This window comes from Nicotiana sylvestris, chromosome 5 (assembly GCF_000393655.2).
Source record: "Nicotiana sylvestris chromosome 5, ASM39365v2, whole genome shotgun sequence".
In the NCBI taxonomy this organism is placed as follows: Eukaryota; Viridiplantae; Streptophyta; class Magnoliopsida; order Solanales; family Solanaceae; genus Nicotiana; species Nicotiana sylvestris.
The window spans coordinates 73,422,422-73,446,412 of NC_091061.1; the positions used below are offsets into that span (position 1 = coordinate 73,422,422).

General features: G+C 38.2%; 1 protein-coding gene across 1 annotated transcript; it reads left to right on the plus strand.

The window, feature by feature from the left end:
• The first annotated feature begins 8,141 nt into the window (after positions 1 to 8,141).
• LOC138868818 (pentatricopeptide repeat-containing protein At4g01030, mitochondrial-like) lies at positions 8,142 to 14,891 on the plus strand. The gene is made up of 2 exons (XM_070146389.1): positions 8,142 to 8,268; positions 14,674 to 14,891. Exons 1-2 carry the CDS (start codon positions 8,142 to 8,144, stop codon positions 14,889 to 14,891), a joined length of 345 nt encoding a protein of 114 aa, XP_070002490.1.
• Positions 14,892 to 23,991: the final 9,100 nt, after the last annotated feature.

Consider the following 23,991-nt stretch of genomic DNA (forward strand, 5'->3'; position numbering starts at 1 on the left):
CGTGTTTCAAATGAAAGCTATTATGCCAAATTATGTAAGAAATCTCTATGTGCTTAAGACTCTTATTTGCTCACATGTGGACTTAAAGTCTTGAATAAAAATGCTTTGTTATTAATGATATGTGATGATTTTTGAAAGTGAAAAGAGGTGAGTATGAAAGATGAAACACGACCAACATGCCAAGAATATTATTACATTTGGGGCCATTAGTGCCAATGAAATTAAGAGATGTGTAAAAGATATTGCAATGAGTTGTAAATCCTTTAAATAAATAAACACTTTGGGAGCATTGACAGTCATCGAGGAAGGGTAGGTCGGAATAAACTAACTTCGAAACTACACGTGCCGATGTAGGTGTCGGGCCCCCTTTTTCTCGCGAAATAGGGTTTATGACATTTTGGTTGGGACAACTCTTTCCTTTTGGAAATGGGGTTTACATTTTGAAGAGTCGCCACCTAATGATTTAAGGTGCGTTATGACACCTATAGAATTCATTTATAACTACGTTTGGTAACCAGAGACAGGGTAAGGGCTTGAAATTATCCCAAGGGGAAGGTGTTAGGCACCCCTCAGGATCCACTAGTGTGGTTCCCGGCTAAACAGTTTTTGTGAATTTGTGCAATTAGCAAATAAATAAGTATGGCTCAAATAGTAAGGGATTTAAGTTTAAATACACAAGTGTTTGAAAAACAATTAATGAAGAGCATGATTTTGAAAAGAATTATAATCTAAGCATATTTGGGAATGTAAAGGGGGGTATCCTAGGTTTATTTATAATATGGATCACATCAATGCAATACCCGGTATGACACTCCTCAAAGAGGGGCTACACGTGGTATTAACGCACCGGTCATCATATCCATATCTACCCTTTCCCACCCCGTGAAGGTAATTAAAACGAGGGTTGGTCTCGACTCTATTGCATGCTGTTACCATCCTTTCCTATGATCTTGGAGGAGTTTAGGATTTCTATCCTATGAGGGAGGTTCTAGGCAGACCCTTAAGTTTAAAGGCAAAATACTAGGCGAAAAATAAGAACACATATGACTGCATTTAGGGGAAAAACACAGAAAACAGATAGAAGGATCAGATATACCTCCACAAGTAATGCACATAGACATAACGACTCATATAGAGATAAGGTCCACATTTGAACTCAGAATCCTAAAGCATGGCATCTAAGCGATTTTAAAAACATAACAGAGGCAGATTTGATCTGTAATTCAGAAGAGGGGTCCTACTAAGTTTTGCCTACTGATTTTAAACTAGTTGAGAATTAAGCAACATACATAAAGAAGCATGTTTCCAGTTTTGACAAATTTAGCACCTAAGGCTTGCCTAGGTGTAAAACAGTGTTCCAGTTATCAGGGTTATTTGGAGAAGACTGTTTGAATTGTATTACTAAACATGTTCTAAATGTTCAGAATTGCAGAATTATTACCAGCTAGGTTAATCTAATTTTTTTATCAATAATTAAACTAAAGATGCCTAAGCGGATGTGAATGAAATTCTAAAGGCATGATATCTAATGCACAAAAAATGTAAAGTGATGTATATGCAGGACCTGAGCAGTATTTTTTCTTCTAAATGCATAAGTGTTACGTACTTTCAGAATATGCAGAAGATATGGAAATGACCTATTTATTAGCGTTGTTTTTATCAAAAGGTAGGATCTCTAAGTGTAAGGATGCACATGCTGAAACAATAAACATGGGGCCTAAGAGCATGATTCTAATGCATGTATGAATCCTAAGCATGGTTCTATTGCGCAATTAGGAATATAAACCTAATAACATGTTTTCTACCCTTAACAACTATAGCATGCATATTTACCCCATCCCTTTTCACTATCCATCCCCAGAGAGTTTTTACAGTAAATATTACAAACCGTTTGCACAAAAATACATAATTGAATAATAAAAGAAGAAGTTATACTATAGGGACCCTACTGATAGGCCCATAATCTCCAAAATGCCTCAAATGCCATTGGTTCACAGCATTTCATATGATCTAGGTGTGTCAGAGTTCCCTAAGGATCTCAAGGGACCTCGGGTAGTGCTCACACCCAGATTCATAACCAAATTTAGTAAGTGCAGTGTGGAAGAACCAGCCTTAACGTGTCAGAGTTCAGAGGGAGCTCATAAGGGTCCCTAAGCAGTCACACATTAAGGGTGCAGGACCTAGACTTCTAAGAGTATATGTGAGAGTGCTTGACATAGGTTTAAAAGAGTTGAGTTGGAAACAGTTTTGACAATGATTAGTTTGAAATAAGTTTTGGAAAGCAATAGAAGAGTTTGCCTTAGTGAAAACTACTTTGAAGAAGAAAAGAAACAGGACAATCAGCAACTCAAAACCAAATCAACATACATAGTTCAAACACAAACATGGAAAGGAGGAATTCGGGACAAGTAGTTCATATGTGAAAGCATATTTGCACACAGGTTAACACCAGAGAAGTACTACAGAACTTAAATAGTCACATCAATAGTCTATCACAAAGTGTTCATGCCAGGAGCTTAACATTATTAGATTAAGGGGTGCTAAACAAAGTTACACATTAGGTTTAGGGGGAAGGATGCAGGATCACATAGTAACTAGGTGTCACAAACACATGCATATAATGTATTGGGGTTAGAGGGTAGGGCATAATAGTAGTAGAAAATGTAAGAAAGTAGTAGACATGCTGAATTATAGGGAAGGGGTAATCACATGGAAAAATAGGCATGCTAATTGCAAGGGAGACATCAGAACCACAAGTAGAAGCATAAGAGAAACAAAAGGAAGTGCAATACAAATAGAGACATATTGTTTTGGATGATGTAAGTTAAACTAAAAACATACCGGTAAAAATGAGAGAATAAGTGCAGAGTGAGGAGTGCAGAGCAGTACAATGAAGGGAAGTAGAGTAGTAGTGTGTATAGCAGTAGAGTAGTAGAACAATAGAGCAATGTAATCACTTAGTTTTGGCTTACAGCCGACTGAGTATCAAGTAAACAGAAAGAGAAGCAAGAGAGTATATATGTGTGTAAAAGAGAGAGTTCAGAACAGTGGAATTGTTCATCTGTTATGCTAAAGAGAGCGTAGAGTATTTATAGTTTGAGAACATGCATAAAAATAAGGTAATAGGTACTGACTTAGCACAATTATATAAATAATACAAATCAGAATCAATTAAAGATCCGTACTCCCTTCAATTAGGGAGTTATAGTTCAAACGGGTACAAGTTGTATCAAATAAGGAAAAGAATTACTTATAAGTCTGATTTTACCATAATAGGAGTAGTAAAAGCATGTAGCATGTAAGAAGGACAAAGTACAGAATATTTTCAAGTAAGGAAAGTACACGTTAAATAACTAACAACATATTTGTGCACATAAATAAGGTAGAGTACAATTTTAATTCTAAAAGTTAGTTCAAAGAATCACGAATGAGATTGAAAATCACAGGGAATCAACACTAACTAAGGAAAGTATCACAAAAGTAAGGAAGCAATTCGAAAAATTAGTACAGAATTACAAGGAAAATACACAAAATCACAGATTCAGGGAAGATATCGTAGGTCTAAGGAGATTACACAAAAATCAATATAAATTATTATGTCAACAATCAATAAAACAAATAGTCGAACCTATTAAACGATAAATAACATGTGTTGAACAAAATCAGAGAAACCCTAAGAACAAATTAGAGCTGGAAGCACAAGAGCATATAGAACATACATGAAACCTAGAATGTTCATGAGAGACATGCAAACACATCGCAAACAAACTCAAACTTCAAATCGAACCTAGAAGTATTAGGGTTTCTTAACAAAAATGAATCGAGCAAAAGGAAAGACTCAGGTGATGTTTAAACATGCTAAAACCACAAAGTAATTGCTAAAAATCAGAAAGAAATCATTTTTGCAAAAGGGTTTTGAAACCCTAGTCTGGAAAATGAGAAAATCGTTTGAAATCAGAGAAATCATTTGAGGAAAATAGGTTAGAACCTTAAAAGACACATAGCTCCATCACAGATCTAAAAAGATCGAAGGATTTAAAGCTAGGGTTTCCAGAGAAAACCCAAAGGAGGAGAAGAGAGCTTAAAATATCACCGACCTTTGGCCGAAAAATGTAGAGATCTTACTCGAATGGCCATAGGTGGCCGGAAAATATGGTATGAGACTGGAGATGGGAGTGGACCGCCTCAGGGTCACTTGAGAGCCTCCACCGGTGACATAGTGTGAAAGACGGATCCATAAAGTCGATGAGAGGTGGAAAATTCATGATTTTTGGCGAGGAGATGGCTGGAGAGGGAAGAGACAGAGCTCAGGAGATGAAGGTTCTAGAGAGAGTTGAGAGGATTCCGAGAGACGGGTGAGGAGTGAGACGGGGGGAAAACTGAGAAAGGGGGTAGTCGTTTAGGGGTTAATATGGTAAGTATTAATCTGGGCCGTTGATTTGAATTAATCAATGGCTCAGATCGAACGAGGGTTGGGCCTGGTAAGATTTTAAGTTTGGGTTGGGTAACTGGGCTAGTTTATTAGGTTAGGGGTCTGGGTTAATTAGGTTAGAATTGAAATTTAAAAATGGCTAATTGTTAAATACCCCATAAAAATAGATAAATAATTTATAAAAATGGCTAATAATTATAAAAAATGAAATTGATGCTTAATAAACTAAATAAAATGATTAATTAGTATTAAAAATATAAATGACTAATTATTGAGTAAAAACATAGCTCAAAATATATAATTAGGCCATAATTGCAAAGTCATTGCAATTATAACCAGATAGTGCCAATTCGGTTAATTTGTGAAATACATTTGGTCGTAATATGACCAAAAATGATATATTAAATTAAGAAATGCTTTTGAAATCATCTGTAATGCAATTTATAATTAATTATTAGAGATAAAAATACTAGATACATAAAAAATGAATTGGTAAAATATGAGGAAAATTATAGAAAAATATCAATTGTTATGAAAACCTAATTTTGATGGCCTATATGGAAATTTAAAATAACTTGAGGAAAAATTGGGTATCAACAGCTGCCCCTCTTTATCCGGGAAGGATGAAAGAGTTATCAGGTAAAGATGTGATGGCCAATTTTGACCGAGCGAAATGATTTGAAGAGATTTAGGCTGCACCCTGGTATTTGAGTTTCCTACATATCCCTGGTTTTATAGGAATCAGGTCGTATGTAGTTCAGGATCCATCGGCAGAGTATACCGATGAAGCCATTTCAAGAACGGACGCAACATCTAGGGCTGGGTGAGTGAACGACTTACGGGAATGGTTAGGTTTGATATGGCTTGAGGGAACTGGAGCGGGATCACTCCTGCTGGGATAGTAGTTGCTCGCCGTCTTACCTGCAAATAGAAGAAATACAAGCATATACTGTGCATAAATTTAAACATAATGTAAATTCCCGTCGGACCATGAATGTTGTCTTTGGACGGTTAGGAATGACGTCCTCAGACCATGATGTCCTGGGCCATGGGTTGTTTGATGCAGGATTCGCAGGCCATGAGATGATGTTCTCAAGCTATAAGGATAGTGCCTCCGAACCATGACGCCTTTGAATAATGATATGCAAAGGATTGAAAGATATCCTCAGGCCATAACATGGTGTTCTCGGGCTATAAAGATGGTGCCTCCGAACAATGACACATTTGGATGAGTTGTCGATATTTTAGCCCATGAATGATGCAATAGTATGATGCAGACAAGACAGAGCCCGGTCTTGTGAATTGAAGGGCAGAGATTAGCCCGTATGAGAAGCGAGATAAATAATGTTTGGGATAGTGCTTAGTTTCGAAGAAAATTGGAGGCAGAGCTTAGTCTCGGAAAGAAGAATGGTAGCCTTATGTAGATTGGAAGGCTGAATAGTAGCCTTATGCAATGCAGATGCAGATGGAGGTAAAACTTAACCTCGGAAGGCAGAATGGTAGCCTTATGCAGATTGGAAGGCAGAATAGTGGCCTTATGCAATGCAAATGCAGATGGAGACAGCGTTTAGTCTCGAAAGGAAGAATGGTAGCCTTATGCAAATTGGAAGGCAGAATAGTAGCCTTATGCAATGAGAATGTAGATGGAGACAACGTTTAGTCTCGGAAGGCAGAATGGTAGCCTTATGCAAGAAATAAGATAACAACTGATAGTAGAGTTTTCTTAGCTGATAGCAGATTGTGGCGTTGTGATTACTAGGAGTATTGTGACATATGGAACATCACTGGTGTGTGCTGATAGCAAATATTGGCAAGTGCAACGGTTCTGAGAGTTGTATTCTTGAACAATGTTTGTCCCATGGGCGTACAATATGTTTAACGATTTCGCAATCCTAGTGCCTACATCCAAAGAAAAATCGTGAGTTTTGTAAGGGGAAGGTTAGTTCGTATCCCCGCTGGCTTTGCTTGACTCGTGCAGCTTTGATCTGGTGATACTGCCTGTATTATTGGGGCAGCGTTGCTAAACAAAGCAGTTTCAATAATAACATGCATGATTTTTGTAAAAGTATGACATAAATTAAAAAAATAACTTTTAGATGAACCGACGACTATGACGTAGTTTAGGACATTGCAACCTCTCCTGCTACGGAATTTTAAGGGTACCCCTCAAAATTCTACCCCAGTTTGATGAGTCGACGTTTCTGACTGCTGCTCGTACGTCGATTGGCTGAAATTACTTTGGAATTTTGAGGGTCCTCCTCAAAATTCTACCCCAGTTTCCAATTGCGGGGGGAAATGAAATTTTTATTGAATTGTGACCGAATCCATAGGGCTGCCTACGTATCCCCTCTTAAACGGGAATCAGGTCAGGTGTAGTTCAATTTACATCATATAAGGAAAGCATAAAGATTACACATAGTAATACTTGACCGCATCTGAATTGATCGGCTTTGGCAAGACTTCTCCGTCCAATTCTGCAAGTATGAAGGCTCGTCCTATCAAAACCCGGTGAACCATGTATGGACCCTGCCAGTTGGGAGATAACTTCCTTTTGGCTTCATCTCGATGCGGGAAAATTTTCTTTAACACCAGCTATCCCGGTGCGAACTGTCTTGGCTTGACTCTTTTGTTGAAGACTCTGGACATTCTTTTCTGATAGAGTTGACCATGACAGACTGCATTCATTCTCTTTCCGTCTATAAGTGTATTACACCCCATATATTTATACATGAAAATACGCCAAAATAAAATTAATGAAATCCCGAAAGTGAGATGTCACATCCCGCAGTACTACATTACGATGATGTTGTACCCTATAGTATTGTACGTTGAATTTGTCGTAAGGTAATTGACATCCCTCCAAGGAAAAGATTATTTGGAGATTATAAGGAGTATGCTATTTCAAACAAGTAATGAGTAAATTTGTGAAGGTGAGAGGGGAAGCAAGTCAAAGAAAATGAATTTTCGTATAAGTTTGGCATGTTGGGATAAAATATGGCCCGAGCTAAAATTCTCGGTATTTATGGACTAGTACCATACGAGGTACCACATGACCATAATAGTAAGGTGTATAAGGTATGTGAAAAGTGAGTAGTATTTTAAGTAAGTTGGAATACTTCTCAATTTTGTGGGTAATTGATTAATTACCAGGTAACAGGACATTACCTAATTAATTGGGATATATTTGGATAAGATTAACCCCCACGTGGCAACCTTACCTTAAGGAAATGGTGACTCTTAAAGTCATTATATTATGTGGCATGAATTGAAATGTGTGATTTGGCAAAGACTTTGAGAAACGTGAGACCTTCCAAATAAAACAGGACATAATAACCTGGAATTGCCTTTTATCTTGGTCATTTGCTTCATGGATCATATCGAGAGCTTTTGGCGATTCTGAGGACAATGCAGAGTGCTGGTTATTAGCCAAATCACAACTCTATAACCAGTGCTCTTCAAGTTGTGACTGAATTAGGCTATTTGAATAGTGGTAAGGAGATCCATTGCCATGTTATAAGAAATGGACTTGACTATGACATGCATGTTGCAACTTTACTAGTAGATATGTATGTGAAGAATGATGATTTGACATCTGCTCAAGCTATTTTCGATTGTATGACAAACAGAAATACATGTGGTTGGAAATCATTAATTTCTGGTTATTCCTGCAAGGGACATTTTGAAAAAAGCTAGTAATCTTTTAAATTAGATGAAGGAAGAAGGGATTAAACCAGATATGGTGACATACAATAGCATGGTTTATGGTTATTCAACGTCTAGCAGCATTAAGGAAGCTTTGGGTATGATTAGAGGGATTGTTAAGAGAATCAACTCAGGTATGTTAAGGCTATCCTTTCTTTCCTTTGGCATGATCCATACGATACGAACGAAACGTGCAAATGCACAAATTCCATAAATTACTCTATTTATAGAAATACTAGACATATCTATGTTCTTGAATTTCCATGTGTCATAATATATTATCTTTTGCTCGTGGGTCTCTGAATTATACGCAATTGGAAAAATTTATCTAGAAGGAATATTGGGATTATTACGTATTTTTCATGCATTTCATACATGTGCATTGACCCATGACCAGATGACGTTATATACGCATATATATGTAAATATATATATATATGGAATATGGAAAAAGGTTACGACACTATATACGCACCACTACGTGATCACCTGGTATATGATGAAGATGTTGCCCACAGTGGCTGAAATATGATTCAAACGGCGCTATATACACATATATATGTATATATATGTATATCTATATATATATGTAAGTGAGATATGTGAATGGTTATGGCGTTATATACACACCACCATCTGATCAGTTTGTATACGATGATGATTTTGCCTACAGTGGCCGATATGATATGATGGGATGCCCTCAGAGGCTGATGATGTTATGAAACATGTACCTATGCATGACATGACATTCATACGCATATGCATGATGCTAAAAGTAATTTATGATTTACAAAGTTATTCAGACTTACAGGTTGAGTCATGTACTTTATATTTCTTCCATGTCTCTTATGTATTTATTTATGTGCCTTACATACTCGGTACATTTTTTGTACTGACGTCCCTTTTGCCTGGGGACGCTGTGTTTCATGCCCGCAGGTCCCGATAGACAGGTCGAGATCCCTCCAAGTAGGCTATCAGCTCAGCGGAAGATGTTGGTGTGCTCCATTTGCTTCGGAGTTGCTCGTTTGGTTAGTATGATTTAGACGTGTATTGTTTGGTATTGTGGGACTCTGTCCGACCTTTGTGACATTTATGTACTCTTAGAGGCTTGTAGACATATGTTGTGTACGTGAAAGATTGTACGGCCTTGTCGGCCTATGTTTTGAGTTTATAAATGATCATGTTGGCCTATTAGGCCCGTATGCCACGTTTATATGATGATGTAATAAGAAATATATGTTACGTTGGTACTCGGTTGAGTAAGGTACTAGGCACCTGCTGCGGCCTATCGGTTTGGGTCATTACTAAAGTGGTATCAGAGCAGTTCTGTCCTAGGGAGTCTACAAGTCGTATCTAGTAGAGTCTTGTTTATGGGTGTGTCGTGCACCACACTTATAAGAAGGAGGCTACAAGGCATTTAAGATTGTCACTCTTTTTTTCTTACTCTAGATTGTGTGCTAGAGCTCACTTATAAGAATTCAAACTCCGAAATTCTATTTCATTCTTAATAAGACGATACCTACATCCGGAAAGAAGAATGGAAAGAGAGATAGTTGAGAAAGAGCTGAGTCAGAGGAATTGGATTTTTGTATGATGCCTACGATAAGTAAATGTGAGGTCTTTAGTAGATCATGGGTGTACTTAAAGGTGTAAGCTTCCTGATAAGAAGCTTAAGGCAAGAATGCCTATCCATCTTTATGGTGAAAGACAATGAGAGATTCACAAGATAAATACAAGTTTCAACAAGCAAAAGAAGCAAGATGAAGAAGGATACGAGGAGCCCAGTTAATGAAGGTTAACAACGTTTATAATTCAGGCTAAGGAACATAAGCCTTTTGATTTATATTCAACAGTAATAGAGGTATATATAATTGGTCGCACCTATTTCAGTTATGCCTTGTGGGGGCTAACAGGTATAGTTAAGATAAGTACGGGATATCAGGATCCAGTTGGGGTTAAAATAACCCAAAATAATGGATGAATTATTTGCGTCATTTGATATTTCCGAAGGATATTGCAAATGTGCTAATAGATCTCCTTGTGAGACATCCAGATGACGCACTCTAAAATAGTAAAGCTAGATATGAGCACTACAAAGATAGGCACTGAAAGCCTGGAAGGGATAAATATTACCTTAGTAAGGATCCCATCCCTAGTAGAGAAAGAATGTTAGACAACTCGAAGAGCCAGTAGATGGAGCAAGGGGAGATAAAAGCAAAGGAATGTCTTGTTCGAGTTACCAAGAATAAAGTTATAGACATAAATGTTAGTGGGAAATAAGAAGAGAGTTAATGAAGTATTTTGAGTAAGGTGTGATGCATGGATGACGAAGGCAGATTAAGAAGATGACAATATTACAGAATCTATAGTCAAGTAAAGGAAAAGACGAGAGGTTACAGGCCTTGAGACAACAAAAAGAGTATAGGCCATAAAGTCATATCCTCATTTCAAGAAATAAGTTCGTGACTCCAGCGCAACTGCCGGAAGGAAAAGTTGGACATAGAATAATAAAAATCAGTATGGTCTGGTGAGCAAGATAAACTAAACTTGAATTAGTGAATGAGTGATTTGATAATGGTTGGCATCATGAGAATTTTAGATTGTGTCCCGTCAATCATAGAATGGACAACATAAGAAGATTCATAAGAAATTCAAAGAATGGTCATTTCGAGACGACACTTCCCTAAAGCAAATAATATGAGCAAAGTTAAGCTTAAGGTACTGTATGTACCAGTTACACTAAGTGTCACCATCGCGAGTGAGGGATTTTGTTATCCTTGGTACAGAAGGATTACCTCAAGGCGAGTAAAGGTAATTGATAAAGTGAAAGGACACCAAAGATGAAGAGAAAAAACATCTATAGGCAGGTCGTCATATCTCCAAGTCTTAGTACTCCCCTAAAGGGGGAATATGGAATAATAAAGGAAGAATGCGATAAAAAAAATGAGAAATAGATGAGGTTGCACTTATCCAAAAAGAAATAAGGGTTCCTACATGGGATGTTATTGATAGATAAGGAGACAGTACGTAAGGTAAATTAAGACAAGGAAATAACCCAAGAAAGATTATGCAGAATATGGATATGAGAATGGGCCGATGAGTAATTAGTAGTTGATTCAAGAAGAGCCTAGTCATGACTAGACAAGAAGTTACAGACAAATCAATAGATCATGCAAGATAAAGGTAGTGAACCCCAACATGGAGAATTCAGCCTTGCAATAATGTCATTATAATAATTGAGATATATTCAAATAGGAGTCAGGGTAGTTAAAGGTACCGTATAAGTGTTATGGGGATAAAAAGAAAGTACCACCAAGAAGGCAGTCAAAATATTAGTTCAAAAGCAACCCTACAAGCATAAGGGCACGGAGGTAAGCAACTACGGATGATTATAAGCAAGGAAGGGCATCAAAAGGTCTGTAATAAGCTCGTAGCTTTACGGGAGTCAAGGGGTATCCCTAAGTACTACAACGAAAAACTAGATGAGGAAACAAGGAAGAAGGCTTCAATCTAAGCACAACGACCTAAAGAGGAAATGGTCGTATAATAACATTCTCACAACAACATTATGAGCACTACAAAGGAAAGTGGCACCTATCATGGCTAATGAACGGGAAGTAAAGTCAAAAGTAATATTTGAGATCATGTGAGTTGCATGAAAGTTCTGGCATGCGTGTGCACTAAGATAAGCTAAATATGGATACAACAAAGGGCAGAAAGGCCACGAAAAGTAATAGCTAAAATAAAATGAAAGAAATTATTCGATCAATGATCCAGAGTTGGTTACGTTATGAACTCACTTAAGAGTTCAGAGTATTATCCATGCAACATATATGTTCACAATCATATGGCTGTAAAAGATTCCGGCATAAGTTAAAAGAAAAAATTGAGCCCAAGTCATAGACAAAGGAATGAATTATTAGAAGATTGTATCGTGGTTTTTCATAGTGTCCATGAAAGGCTAAAGTAATAACTAATACCATGAACCGCATATCGGGAGGTAGCTTAAGCCAACATAAAGGCTGATCAGACGAAGGAGGAAACCAAAAAGATACATCAACGAAGTAAATTAGGAATCTGATTATTGGAGCCTGAAAATTATAGAAATCATGATTGGGAACATTGCAGAATCACTCTTACTATCAAAGGTAATAGAGAGATAATGCAATAGCCATATTCTATAATGGCTCTATGATAAAGCCAGTTAGAAGTGTCCCAACCTCATAAGAAGTTAGTGTGAAGCTCTCACGAGATTGTGTAAAGAGGTGCATGTATTATAATAGAATTTCAAGACGTGGATGTGAATTATACGTATAGGGAGGGGAGGTCATAAATATAAGATGTGATGTGAGGCTTTAAGGAAAGTAAGGTAAAGGTGAACAATGTACGAGATACTCAAAAGCAGAAGGTTGAGAATATTCCATACTTGGGATAGAAGGCTAGAAATGCGGGGATTCAATATCCATGAATGATAGCAGCGTCGTTAGTAGCATATCTTCCAGCATATGGTCTAGGTATCGAAAAGCCTGATTATGAGAGTAAAAGAGGGGTTAGAGGCAATGTGATGTCTCACTTGATGTTCCAGAACAACATAAGGAAATCTATGGTGCAAGCAAGTTGAAAGAAAGCCGCGAATAGTATAAATAGATATGTATAGGTCCAAAGCTAAAGTATAGTAAAGACACAAAGTTTTATGACAGGAGTAAGAACGAGAAAGGGCGAGTGAGAAGGTGATGAGAATGGATAAGTCCTCGATATTAAACCCATAAAAACAAGAAAGCTAATTGTTTCTCTAAGTTATATGAAGTTCAGTATAGCCTGAATGAACTCAAAGGAATATAAAACTAATAACATTCAGAAGAGATGGAATGCTTCCCTATTAATAGAATGGGGGAGTAATTATTATAGACAAAAAGATGACGTTTGGGCCTTCGATTGAGTAATGATCTGACGAATAAAAGAAAGGGATCTCATGAATTGGACAGGATTAAAATACCCACGCAATGTGAATCACATTGGGATGCCGTGAGATACGGTTTTGAAAGCAGGGTATCACTCCAGGTGGATCAATCTAATCATTTCAGATGTTCCCCGATAAAACATGAATCCTAGCAGCAATATTACATAAAAGGTTAAGTTATCAGGGGTGGATTATGGATCAAAATTGAGGTGAATCAACAATAGATGGATAAAAGTTATAAAGTATGAGAGGAGATTAGGCCGTCATTCTTAAGATGAATAGTAATGTGGAAGCATTAGAGAACATATATTTATAAGTATGGGATAAGCAATGAAAGTAACCTGGGATTTGGTAGCAGACCTCAGTAAGGAGAAATCGAGGTAAGAGTTATGGTATAGTATGTCCTATGTAGATGCAGTAAAGTCATACAAATGGATAACCAGGTCTATAAAATAAGATATAGCAATATTCGTAAGTTCGACAAAATACCAAGCGAAGAACTTCAGGATTGGATAAAAGCTGAAGGAAAAAGTAGAGGAGAGTCGCATAGGCACACTTACAAGGTCAGTATCGTAGAAGATGCATGATGGAAGGTAGCAACAGTTACGAGATTAGAAGGAATTTGATCACAAGTCATGGTGTGGGAAAAGGGCTTAAAGGGGGGAATGCCCTGGCCTTTGGACTTATTCACAGAACAGTTGCCTAGATGGCCAGAGGGCTACTAAAGTATTTGCAAGAGCTATGTTATATGAAAACGATAAGCGCGTCAGTCAACATTCGAGGATGAATGTTCCAAATGGAGGAATGATGTTACACCCCATATATTTGTACATGAAAATACGCCATAATAAAATTAATAAAAGCCCGGAAGTGAGATGTCACATCCTGCAGTACTACATTACGATGATGTTGCACCTTATAGTATTGTACGTTGAATTTGTCGTAAGGTAATTGACATCACTCCAAGGAAAAGATTATTTGGAGATTATAAGAATTATGCTCTTTCAAACATGTAATAAGTAAATTTGTGAAGGTGAGAGGGGAAGCAAGTCAAAGAAAATGAATTTTTGTCCAAGTTTGGCATGTTGGGATAAAACACGGCCCGAGCTAAAATACTCGGTATTTATGGACTAGTACCATACGAGGTACCACATGACCATAATAGTAAGGTGTATAAGGTATGTGAAAAGTGAGTAGTATTTTAAGTAAGTTGGAATACTTCTCAATTTTACGGGTAATTGATTAATTACCGGATAACGGGACATTACCTAATTAATTGGGGATATATTTGGATAAGATTAACCCCCACGTGGCAACCTTACCTTAAGGAAATGGTGACTCTTAAAGTCATTATATTATATGGCATGAATTGAAATGTGTGATTTGGCAAAGAATTTGAGAAACGTGAGACCTTCCAAATAAAACAGGACATAATAACCTGGAATTGCCTTTTATCTTGGTCATTTGCTTCATGGATCATATCGAGAGCTTTTGGCGATTCTGAGGACAATGCAGAGTGCTAGTTATTAGCCAAATCGCAACTCTATAACCAGTGCTCTTCAAGCTGTGACTGAATTAGGCTATTTGAATAATGGTAAGGAGATCCATTGCCATGTTATAATAAATGGACTTGACTATGACATGCATGTTGCAACTTTACTAGTAGATATGTATGTGAAGAATGATGATTTGACATCTGCTCAAGCTATTTTCGATTGTATGACAAACAGAAATACATGTGGTTGGAAATCATTAATTTCTGGTTATTCCTGCAAGGGACATTTTGAAAAAAGCTAGTAATCTTTTAAATTAGATGAAGGAAGAAGGGATTAAACCAGATATGGTGACATACAATAGCATGTTTTCTGGTTATTCAACGTCTAGCAGCATTAAGGAAGCTTTGGGTATGATTAGAGGGATTGTTAAGAGAATCAGCTCAGGTATGTTAAGGCTATCCTTTATTTCCTTTGGCATGATCCATACGATACGAACGAAACGTGCAAATGCACAAATTCCATAAATGACTCTATTTATAGAAGTACTAGAAATATCTATGTTCTCGAATTTCCATGTGTCATAATATATTATCTTCTGCTCATCGGTCTCAGAATAATACGCAATTGGAAAAATTTATCCAGAAGGAATATTGAGATTATTACGTATTTTTCATGCATTTCATACATGTGCATTGACCCATGACCAGATGATGTTATATACACGTATATATGTAAGTATATGTAAATGGGATATGGGAAAAGGTTACGGCGTTATATATGCACCACCACGTGATCAGCTGGTATATGATGATGATTTGCCCAAAGTGGCTGAAATATGATTCAAATGGCATTATATACGTGTATATATGTATGTATATATATGTAAATGGGATATGAGAATGGTTATGACATTATATACGCACCACCATCTGATCAGCTGGTATACGATGATGATTTTGCCCACAGTGACCGATATAATATGATGAGATGCCCTCAGAGGCTGATGATGTTATGAAACATGTACCTATGCATGACATGACATTCATACGCATATGCATGATGCTAAAAGTAATTTATAATTTACAAAGTTATTCAGACTTACAGGTTGAGTCATGTACTCTATATTTCTTCCATGTCTCTTATGTATTTATTTATGTGCCTTACATACTCAGTATATTATTCATACTGACGTCCCTTTTTGCCTGGGGACGCTGTGTTTCATGCCCGCAGGTCCCGATAGATAGGTTGAGAGTCCTCCAAGTAGGCAATCAGCTCAGCAGAAGATGTTGGTGCGCTCCATTTGCTTCGGAGTTACTCGTTTGGTTAGTATGATTTAGACGTGTATTGTTTGGTATTGTGGGACTCAGTCCCAACCTTTATGGCATTTATGTACTCTTAGAGGCTTGTAGACATATGTCGTGTACGTGAAAAATTGTACGGCCTTGTCGGCTTATGTTTTGAGTTTATAAATGATCATGTTGGCCTATTAGGCCCGTATGCCACGTGTATATGATGATGTAATAAGAAATATACGTTACGTTGGTACTCGGTTGAGTAAGGTAACGGGCACCCATCACGGCCCATCGGTTTGGGTCGTGACAAAGGGCTTGTTGCTCATAACGACTTTTTACCCACTCTGCGTCGTCGAGCTCAGTTTCTTGTATGATCCTTAGGGAAGGAATTTCCACCTCAGCAGGAATGACAGCCTCAGTACCATAAACTAGCATATAGGGGGTTGCCTCGGTTGATGTGCGGACTGTGGTACAATATCCCAGAAGAGCAAATGATAATTTCTCATGCCACTGTCTGTGATTCTTTATCCTTTTTCCTCAATATCTTCTTGATATTCTTGTTGGCGGCTTCTACAACTCCATTCATCTGAGGCATGTAGGCTGTGGAATTCTTGTGTCTAATCTTGAAAGTTTCGCACATAGCTTTCATCAAGTCGCTATTGAGGTTGGAGCCATTATCAGTAATGATTGACTCTGGAATTCTGAATCGACAAACAACGGACAAAGTCTGCCACGACTTTCTTAGTCACTGCTTTGTAAGATGCTTCTTCGACCCATTTGGTGAAATAGTCAATGGCTACTAGGATAAACCTGTGTCCATTGGAAGTGGCAGGCTCGATTGGTCCAATAACGTCCATTCCCGAGGTGACAAACGGCCACGATGAGCTTGTTGTGTTAAGCTCTCTTGGAGGTACCTTTATCATGTCTGCATGTATCTGACAGCAGTGGCATTTCTGGACATACTAGATGCAGCCCATTTCCATAGTCATCCAAAAGTAACCAGCCCGGAGTATCTTCTTTGATATGACAAAACCATTCATATGTGGACCGCAGGTCCTAGCATGAATTTCCTCTAGTAGCCTGGATGCTTCCTTTACATCGACACATCTTAATAATCCTAAATCGGGAGTCCTCCTATACAAGGTTCTTTCGCTGTGAAGAAGTTGTTGGACAATCTCCGAAGTGTGCATTTCTGAGTGGGATTCGCAAGCTCCGGGTACTCTCCCTTTGCCAAATATTCCTTAATATCATGAAACAAAGGCTTTCCGTCTGCCTCCTCTTCAACATGGGCACAGTAAGCTGGCTGATTATGGATTTTCACCGGAATGGGATCAATGAAACTCTTGTCGGGATGTTGTATCATAGATGATAGGGTAGCCAATGCATCAGTGAACTCATTCTGGATTCTAGGAACATGCTAGAATTCCATCTTCGTGAACCTCTTTCTCAATTCCTATACATGATGCAAATACGGGAGTATCTTGGAGTTTTTGGTCATCCATTCTCCTCGTACTTGATGTATAAGCAAGTCTGAATCTCCAATCACTAGTAGCTCTTGAACGTTCATGTCAATGGCCATTTTGAGTCCTAAGATGCAGGCTTCATACTCGGCTATATTGTTGGTGCAGGGGAACCTGAGTTTGGCAGACACCGGATAATGCTGACCAGTTTCTGCTTTTAGGACTGCTCTTATGCCAACTCCTTTGAAGTTTGCTTCTCCATCGAAGAACATTCTTCTACCGCCATAGGATTCCGTAATGTATTCTCCTATGAATGATACATCTTCATCAGGAAAATACACTTTCAGGGGTTCGTATCCTCCATCCACGGGGTTTTCAGCAAGGTGGTCTGCCAGTGCCTGTCCCTTAACCGCTTTTTGAGTTACGTAAATAAAATCGAACTCCCTCAACAGGATTTGCCACTTCGCTAACTTACCGGTGGGCATGGGCTTCTGAAACATGTACTTCAAGGGATCCATTCTCGATGTAAGATATGTAGTATAGGTGCAGAAGTAATTTCTCAACTTCTAAGCTACCCAAGTCAAAGCACAACAAGTGCGTTCCAATAGAGAATACCGGGCCTCGTACGGGGTGAACTTCTTATTGAGATAATAAATTGCTTGCTCCTTCCTCCCTGTTTCATCGTGCTGCCCTAGTACGCAGCCAAAAGCTCCATCTAACACTACAATGTAGAGTAATAAGGGTCTACTTGGCTCGGGCGGGACTAAGACTGGTGGTGTTGACAGAAACTCCTTGATTTTGTCGAAGGCCTTTTGGCAGTCATCGGTCCATTTGGTGGTGGCGTCCTTCTTTAACATCTTAAAGATTGGCTCACAGATAACTGTAGACTGTGCTATGAATCGGCTAATGTAGTTAAGCCTTCCCAAGAAGCTCATCACATCCTTCTTGTTCCTTGGCGGTGGTAGTTATTGAATGGCTTTGACTTTCGATGGATCCAGTTCTATTCCTCGGCGGCTCACAATAAACCCAAACAATTTCCCAGTAGGAACCCCAAATGCGCATTTTGCGGGGTTTAGTTTCAGGTTGTATCTCCGGAGTCTATTGAAGAACTTCGTCAGATCTTCTATGTGGTTAGTGGCCTTCTTAGATTTGATAATAACATCATCCACATATACCTCTATCTCCTTATGTATCATATCATGGAAAATGGTAGGCATGACCCTCATGTAGGTAGCCCATGCATTCTTTAGGCCGAATGGCATCATCTTGTAGCAGTACACTCCCCACGGCGTAATGAAAGCCATTTTCTCAGCATCTTCCTCATCCATCCAGATCTGATGATAACCAGCAAAGCAATCTACGAATGACTGTAGTTCATGCTTGGTGCAATTGTCAATTAAGATGTGTATATTTGGCAAAGGGAAGTCGTCTTTCGGGCTGGCCCGGTTGAGATCTCGGTAGTCGATACAGACTCTGACCTTCCCATCCTTCTTTGGCACTGACACAATGTTGGCTAACCATGTCGGGTATTCTACTACCTTGAGAACCTTAGCGTTGATCTGCTTGGTGATTGCTTCACTGATTTTCAAACTCATATCAGGCTTGAACTCTCTGAGCTTTTGCTTTACCGGTGGACACATTGGATCGGTTGGCTGTTTGTGAGCCACAATAGACGTACTCAGACCAGTCATGTCACCATACGACCAGGAGAATATGTCCTGATACTCTTTCAGAAATTCTGTGTATTCTTTCTTCTCTGATGGCGATAGGTGAATGATGATTCATGTTTCCTTGATGTTTTCTGCATCTCCTAGGTTGACAATCTCGGTCTCGTCCAGGTTGGACTTAGGTATGTTCTCAAAGTTCCCAACTTATTTGACAATCTCGTCAGGTATGTCATCTTCTTCTAAATCCATGTCCATTTGTTGCATTGTCTCATTGCATGTCTGTCACGCCCCAACCTCGGGAGGCGCGACCGGCGCTCAGTCGAGTGATCCCAACTGAGCAAGCCTTATCAAACACTACCTTCCTGTGAGCACGTGATTTTTACCCAAAGCAAATTATTCCTAGAAATTCAAACAAAACAATTTCTTTATTATTTTACAATTTTTGTGAATTTTGTTGTCATTTTCGTTTAATTGTTGCATTTTATCTGTGCATTTTAATTCATATGAAAAATACAAAAAGATGCATTTGCATTTAGGATTTAATTTCATTTTTAGTATTAATTAGGGGTTAATTTATTTTAGAACAAAATATGAAGAAAATAACAAAAATAGTTCACTTTTGCATTTTTAATTGTTTAATTGTGAATTCGTCCCGAAATGGTTTTTAAAATAATTTTAGAAATTAATTAGTTTAATTTTGAAATATATTAGGACTTTATTTTAATTGTTTCAATTTTATAAAATTAGAAAAAATACAAAAAATATACAAGATGAAATACAAAAATTAGATAAAAGAAACAAATGAAAAGGAAAAAAGAAAACAAAAAGAATAGAGAAAGGGCTGCCCACGATTTGGGTCATGCCCACTTGATTCACCCAGGACCAAACCCCTTGACCCGGTCCATTCCCTCAGCTAAACAAAACGACGTCGTTTCGAGGGGTGTCAGATCAGGACCGTCGAGGTCTTTTGATCGAACGGATGAGAAGTGTGGGTCGTTGAGTATATTAATGTCCAAACATTACCCCCCCTATCTCCCCTCTCAAACCCCCCCGTCCATCTATAACCTAAACCCTAAAACCAGCCGCCCCCATATCCTTTCGTCGGAACTCGCCGGCAGCGACGACGCCAATAGCCACCAAAATAACACCCCAAACTCCCTTTTTCACCCTCTTTCCGAATATGCAAATGGCTTCCTTCGAATTCACTCCGAAAGTTTCGAATCTTCGATTGAAGTTTTCCGGCCAGAACACCACCCTCTCCAAATCCAACCAAATTAACACCCTAGAATCGACTTGGCCTCCTCTTTCAAACCCCCCAAACCTCGTCCTTCAAATCTCACCAGATATGTTCGAATATTAAATCGAAGTTTTCCGGCAAAACCCGGGTTTCTCCAAATTCCACCAAATTGATTCCACATAGTCTCCTCACCTCCCTCGTGATGAATTCACCATCAGTGGCATGCAAACATCACCAGAATCAGTCGAATTTTAAATCGAGAGGTAGTAGAATTTTGAGCCATGTCAGTGAAGTCTGATTTTTCTTTTCTTTTCTTTGTTTAGTTCTCCTCTTTTGCTTCTGTTCTGATACTTGTTAATTTCTAGTTTACTTTCAATTTTGTCAATTCTATTTAGTTTCATATTCCGATTTGACTGTTTAATTCTAGTTCGTTTTGATTTCTGGTTTTAGTTGGATTGGTAGATCGGAATTTGTTCTGTTCTTAAAGTTGTTCTAGTTTTAGTTTAAATTCCGTTTTAAACATTAGTTCGATCTTTTGCTTTGGTAGTTCAATTGACTTCGTCTGGGCTCGATTAGTTTGAATTTGTTATTTAGTATGGCTTTTAATTAGTGCAAGTTAATGATGTTAGTCAAAAATTTCCTTAGATGGATTTAATATTCCAGTTTCATACTGATGTTATTATGGATAATTGATTAGTTAGTGTGATTGTTAATGGTAATTGGTGGTTTGAAATTCAGTAGCTAGTTTAGATTTAAGAGATTGGTTATAGCTGTTAGTTTTAACTAATGTTAAGGGGGATGGGTCAGTTAACTGAAGTAGGTAATTTCAGGTTGAGTTCAAGGGTATTTCAGTATTTAGGATTGGGTAACACATGATAGTTGAAACTAGAATCTTCTAGAACATTCCAAAGTGGCTATAGTGTAGATTTCAATAATTTTAATGGGATTACTTGGATAACAAGTTAGAAAATAAGGGACTAATTGAATAAATAGATAAGGTACTGACATAGAAAAGAGAAAATGAGGGCTGCCCTCAGCTCTGCCTATAAAAGGGCATGCCTTTTACTTCATTCAGGGGGGTTAGAGCCCAAAATTCCCCAAAAAATCCCTCTCCAAATTTCAGATCTGGAAAATTCAAATCTGAAACTAAAGTCTTCTTTTAGTTCTTAGTTAAAACAAAAATCAAAAACAAAAACAGAAAATATGCAACAAAAATCAAAATAGGCACTATTACATTGATCTTGGGTTAATTCTGATCAACTCTACTCTCTTCTGATCGCTGAGGTCCCTTTGAAGTTTATTGGTTGGTTTTTGAGTGGCCTTGGGTCCATTCAAATTGATTTTGACTTGATCTAGTGAATTTGATTGGTTTTAAACATTTACGGACCATCTGGTTGTGATTTTGAGCTATTATGGGCTGGTTCAAGCAGTGTTGGATTGATTTGCTAGTTTTCTGTTAACTTGTTGAATATTTCTGGATTTCGAACCTATTCCTTGGCTGTTGGTTATTCGATAACTGTTGGGAATTGTTTGTTGTTGCTACGGTGTTGTGGCTGACCTCCTCTTCTTCTACTTGTGTCGATTTCCAGGTACTTTTTCAGTTTCCTTTGATGTTGACGGACTGAATCTGTGTGTTGGTCGATTGAAGAAATAAAATCCAAGTCATGTTAAATTGATGTCGAATCTGTGCAATATCATGTAAATTGGAATTTCAATGGCGTAGCAGTAATAATAGAGAATTAGACGAATGAAATAATTTTGTAATTTGTAATAAATGAACTGCAGTGGACTATTAATTTCGAATTTGTACTTAGTTGTTCTGGAAGTAGTGTGCTAGTATATGGTAGCTTGATTTCCTGTGTTAATGGTCTATTAAGTTGGCATCGAATGGTTAATAACTTAGAGAATTAGTGGGTTGGTCATTAGCTGAAGGTTTGGAGTAGAAATCATAGTTGTGACGGTCAGTTGGGTTAAAATTAGTGTGACTGGAGACGCGATTCATTTTAATGCAATAGTCCAAGGTCACCTTCGAAAAGAAGTGATTGCATCTTGAATAACAACAGATCTTAGAGCTTAATTGGCAACAAATTAGTAATTCAAGGTACAGAATCACATTGGTTGAGGTCGTTATTAGCTGTCCAGTTGGCTTTGAACTTTGAAGCCTCTAAACGTACCTGGGTATGAATGTTGGCCAAAGTTGTGATTAATCCAATTGTAGTCCCAGATGCTCGAAATGAGAACTGTAGTGAGATGTGGCCCGTGGACGCCTCTGGACATTGGCATCCATTTGGATTTGGGCCCAAATCAGCAAATGGCCTAGATATGTTTTCCCTTAGGTGGAACCCAAATGTAATAACTTCTAAACCATGACAATTAATTAGGACCTTTGTTTTATTAGTACAGACAAACGTTTTAAAACAAAACGAGACGAGCCTAGCAAAATAAAAACACAAAATTGCGGGGCCCTCCATAATTGTTATATGAAAAGTACTTAGCAATTCGGGAGGGCCGTTTAGCGAATTTCACGGCCTTCCCCAAAAATAAGAATGCGTTAGACTCTTTAGGCGCAATTGTAATTAAATTATTTTCTTAAACTCGGGTGCGCATTGATGCGACCCAAATCCAAGTCTCAACGAAGTCGAAATATGTTAACAACCACGGGTGCATTGATTGCGACGTGGTTCGAGATGCGTTTTCACGACGTTGCAATTCTTTTAAAATAATGATAAAATCGGTTTACGAATGAAAAGGCACATAAGCTAGCATGTATTAAAATCCGATAAAATCAAAAACAACAGTTGAGCAACCGTGCTAGAACCACAGAACCCGGGAATGTCTAACACCTTCTCCCGGATTAACAGAATTCCTTACTCGGATTTCTGGTTCGCGGACTGTTAATAGATTCATAGTTTTCCTCGGTTCGGGATGCAACCGGTAACTTGGGACACCATTAATCTCCCAAGTGGCGACTCTGAATAATTAATAATTAAATCTCGTTCCGATTGTCCTTTAATTGGAAAAACTCCTTTATGCCCTTGCATGTGTAGGTGAAAAAAGAGGTGTGACAGCTCTGGCGACTCTGTTGGGGATCGAACCCAGAATCTCTGGTTCAGGGTTCAGAATTTGAGCTTAGATAAATTGTTGCATTTGGTTATATCTGATTTTCCTACATGTTTTGTGCTGAATATGATAAATGTTACCGCTTTGATATCATTTGAACTGAATATAAACTGTGCCGACACCCTTCTCTCTTCACCTCCGGGGATGTGCTTACTGGTTGATACTCCCTCTGTTAGTATCATACCCTGAAATAAAAGAGAGGCTCGGATAAGTTGCAAAGCCGGACGATCTCGCGGGTCCCCGGTACGCTGCCCCCTCCTCGACTCGAGTTGTCCGCTCGAGTGCACTGTTTAGAATACATACCCAGGTTTTGAACCTAGAATAACTTAACTTCATGCCGGATCCCTAGTAGGAGCGCTTAATTGCATCATGCTGCATTTGACTTAGGGGACTCAACACAGGGGTTGGGTCCGTCTAGGGCTAGCAACCTGAAATGAAAAGACCATCCTGATGCATCCTATTTGTTCTGTACATATATTTGTTTCGAACCAGCATGTTGACCGGCTTTTGAATCTTGTGAATGTTGGAAAATTGAGAAAAAGAGGAAAAGAGAAAAGGAGAGAAATAACAGTTAGGGAGTTAATTGATTATTTTAGAAAAACCAATGACCAAATACTATCGAAAC